The sequence below is a fragment of the Colobus angolensis genome, unplaced genomic scaffold (genome assembly GCF_000951035.1).
Source record: "Colobus angolensis palliatus isolate OR3802 unplaced genomic scaffold, Cang.pa_1.0 Scaffold253, whole genome shotgun sequence".
NCBI classification, from domain to species: Eukaryota; Metazoa; Chordata; class Mammalia; order Primates; family Cercopithecidae; genus Colobus; species Colobus angolensis.
Genome location: NW_012115744.1, coordinates 706928 through 710983, shown reverse-complemented (window position 1 = coordinate 710983; position 4056 = coordinate 706928). Strand labels below are relative to the sequence as shown.

The 4056-nt window shown below is 46.5% G+C and overlaps 1 protein-coding gene across 1 annotated transcript in view; it reads right to left on the bottom strand.

The window, feature by feature from the left end:
- The window catches only part of OGDH (oxoglutarate (alpha-ketoglutarate) dehydrogenase (lipoamide)), a 120112-nt gene that overhangs the window by 48017 nt on the left and 68039 nt on the right, over positions 1-4056 (bottom strand). Inside the window, 1 exon segment of the mRNA XM_011946780.1 lies at positions 1709-1824. Within this exon segment, the coding sequence (XP_011802170.1) occupies positions 1709-1824 (116 nt within the window).

Genomic DNA, 4056 nt, shown 5'->3' with positions numbered 1-4056 from the left:
GAGACGGGGTTTCACCGTGTTAGCCAGGATGGTCTCGATCTTCTGACCTCGTGATCTGCCCGTCTTGGCCTCCCAAAGTGCTGGGATTACAGGCTTGAGCCACTGCGCCCGGCCTACACTCCAGATGGAGTCTTGCTCTGTTGCTTAGGCTGGAGTGCAGTGGTGTGATCTTCGCTCACTGCAACCTCCCCCTCCTAGGTTCTAGCAATTCTCTGCCTCAGCCTCCCATGTAGCTGGGATTACAGGAACCTGCCATCACACCTGGCTAACTTTTGTATTTTTAATAGAGACAGCATTTCATGTTCTTGGCCAGGCTGGTCTTGAACTCCCAACCTTGTGATCCACCTGTCTCGGTCTCCCAAAGTGCTGGGACTACAGGTGTGAGACACCGTGCCCGGCCTGGACGCTCAGATCTTTTTAAGCCACATGCAGCCAACTGTGTAAACACTGACAAGAGAATTTTAAATTAAAATTCACTTGCTGCAGCAAGGGTTAATCCCTGGGGTGCTAGGGGCATTCTAATTTAGGGGACCTGGGCTGTGGCCTGGGTATCAGTTCTGTAAGCTCTCCAGGTGGTTCTAATGTGTCCAGCCATGAGAGGAACAGCCTCAGAGAGCCCTGATGGCCAGTGTGGTTCAACCTGGGTTAGTTAGGGACGTCAGGATTCAGACTGTGCATGACAGGCAGACCCCAGGTGATCTATATGCTCAATTTTGAGGGTTCCATTCCAGAGTATTTCCTCAGTTTATTTTAACCTGGATCCTTTAGCTCTGAATACCAGGAACAGCATTAAGTAACAGTAATAGCCAACTCTCGGCATGGACCTGTCATCAAATCCATTCTCCCCTCTGCAATGGGCATGGAAGTCACTCTTATACTGAGGGAGGCTATGACTTGCCCAGGATGGAAGAACTAGACACAGGTGGCCTAACAGCACAGCCACAACTCTTAGCCACTGTCTATAATGTGTGTGCATGAAAGAAATCCCTGGCAGGCTTAGTACTAACAGAGTCCAGAGAGAAGGAAAAAAATGAAACAAAATAGAAGGATGAGAGGAACAGAGGGAGAGAGGGAAGAAGAAGAGTGGCCACCACGCAGCAGCCCTGGCACTGAGCTGTGCAGGAAGCCACCCTTGACTTGAGGCCTGTCCCCTCAGGGTTGAGGTGACTCTCCTACCATCTGTAATAAACTCCTAGTGGGATCTGAAAGCAGAGTTTACTTCCCCTATCTGGCTGATCACAAAACCACTGGTTTCTATCTATAAAATGGCAACAACAACAACAACAAAAGTCCTCCTTCCTTACAACTGTGAAAAAGACAGGACCAGTTCATGCCTGTAATCCCAGCACTTCGAGAGGCTGAGGTAGGAGGATGACTTGAGCCCAGGCGTTTGAGATCAGCCTGAGGAACACAGCAAGACCTCATCTCTACAATAAAAAATGAAAAAATAAATTAGCTGGGCATGGTGGTGTATACCAGCAGTCCCAGCTATGAGAGGTTGGGGTGGGAGGATAGTTTGAGACTGGGAGGTCGAGGCTGCAGTGAGCCCAACTGTGTCACTGCATTCTAGCCTGGGTGACAATAACTCTGTCTCAGAGAAAAAATAAAATAAAAAAGACAAAGAAAAAAAATAAAACTAGCCTCAAAGCCATCCTGCTAATACAAGTTCTTAAAAAGTCCACTAGAATTTTCCAGAAACTGTTCTTACCTCCAGGCGACGGATGATCTCCCGCAGAGGAAGTGCTGATTCCTGTCCCCCGATGAAAGTGGTGGTGGGCAAGTGGAAAACCTTGTCGAGGTCAGACTCGTCCAGGCCATAGAATCCTGCAGGGCGATGTGGGCAGGACAAGCCCGATGAGGAGGGACGGGGCACAGCCAGGCAGGGACCACAGTTTATGGAAAGGGGAAGGAACTCCCCAAGGGAGCAAAAAGAGAAGAAAAAAATCACATAAAAAGCCCCTGATATATGTGAAATAAGTAGTATTTTACAGCCAGAAACATAAACTTTAGCAATAAATAGAAGCTGAAGATGTTAGAGTATGACAGGTAAGTCACAATAAAATTCATATTATGCATATATTAGTTACGTACACCAATTATTCATAATTTAGAGACAAATTTATTTCAAGGTCCCAAAGATAACCAATTTTGGGGGTGGGAAGAGAGGTCCATGAAAAGGCACTGGGTAAGTCAATCAAAAATCAATACAATAGTTAAGGAGGAATTAAAGTAGAAAATGAAGAACTGATATAGAAGAACAGATCATATGACAATAATATATGCATGTGGTGAATGTCAAAGAGCTGGGGGAGGAGGATTAAGAAGTGAGGGAGAAACCATCACCAGAAGTCAACTGGTCTGTTGGAGCTCCAGGCAGGGGTGCACCATTGGGCACTACAGCAGCGTGTAAACAGCCCCCGGCCTTGGATTAAGGACGTCCTCTTCTGAAATTCCTGAACTGTGAGTTCTGAGCCCACTCTGCAGGCAATACTCAGCAGTCATAGGTGTAACCCTCCCTTCTCCCGACTCCAATCACTCAGCAGGAACCAACTGAGTAAGCACTAATATTCGCTGCAGCACTGTGGGGGAAGACACCACCTCACCTGAAAGTGCATCTCAGTTTGAGAAAGAATAATGCTGGAAGAGTTCTTTCCCTGGCATTATATACTTGTTTCATCTTGCTGTATCAAAGAGGAAGACTATCAAATGACACCATACATTCTTTTATCCAGTTTGGCACCTCTCCTGACATAATATATCAGCTACAGTACAGCAAAAAGCACAGTTCAAGAGTCACTAGCACTTGAATACCTTACATCAGCATTTTCTCAGGCTCCAGGAATGCACAATGAACCGGTATTCTGCAAAGTCTCCAACATCTGACTGGACCTGATAAAATGTTCTCATTGTTTCCTGGCCAAATTAAGACTAAAAGGAGCCACTGTGAGACGTAAGGGTCCAGCACGGGATTAACAGTGGTAGTTTGCAAACACAATTTTGTATTTTGATCTCCTTGGAGATTTATAAAAAGGCTTGTTTCAAGGCTCCAATTCTGGTACTGACTCAGTGAGTCTCAGGGTGGGCCCACGATTCTCCCAAGGAGATTCTGATTCAAGCATGGTTTGGGAACTACAGCCTTTATTTATCTAATGCTTTAGGAAAGGTTTTTTTTTTTTTTTTGAGCTGGAGTCTCACTTTGTCGCCCAGGCTGGAGTGCAGTGGTGCGATCTCGGCTCACTGCAAGCTCTGCCTCCTGGGTTCCCGCCATTCTCCTGCCTCAGCTTCCCAAGTAGCTGGGACTACAGGCGCCCGCCACCGCACCCGGCTAATTTTTTGTATTTTTAGTAGAGACGGGGTTTCACCGTGTTAGCCAGGATGGCCTTGATCTCCTGACCTTGTGATCCTCCCGTCTCGGCCTCCCAAAGTGCTGGGATTACAGGCGTGAGCCACCACACCCGGCCACAAGAACTTCTATAGATCAGCAACATTCAACAGAAACATTACGTGAGCCACATATGTAATTTGTTTTTCTAGTAGACCCACATGAAATTTTCTATTTTATTTGACCCAATATATCAAACATTATCTTTTCAACATTTAAAAAGTCATTCAAATATTTTGTACATTTCAAGTGCTCAATAGTAACATGTGGCTAGTAGGCAGAACTAGAAACTATGGTCAGTGTGGTCATGCGGGTGCAGATAAAGGCGACAGGAAGGACCCAAAGGTTCATTCTTCTTGGATTAACCCTTATCACTCCCTCCTGGTGCCCAATACATCCCATTAGCCACAAGCTTCTGATGATGGCACATAGTTCTGGTTTCCACCCCTTTCTCCCTGATGAGTGAGGAAGGCAGGCGGTGAAGCAGCTCCAAGATGAGACGCTGACAATACTTCAGGATGCTCATCACAAACTACAGAAAATGCCAGCATTGGACAATCCGGTTTTTTTTTTTTTTTTGAGACGGAGTCTCGCTCTGTTGCCCAGGCTGGAGTGCAGTGGCGCGATCTCAGCTCACTGCAAGCTCCGCCTCCCGGGTTTACGCCATTCTCCTG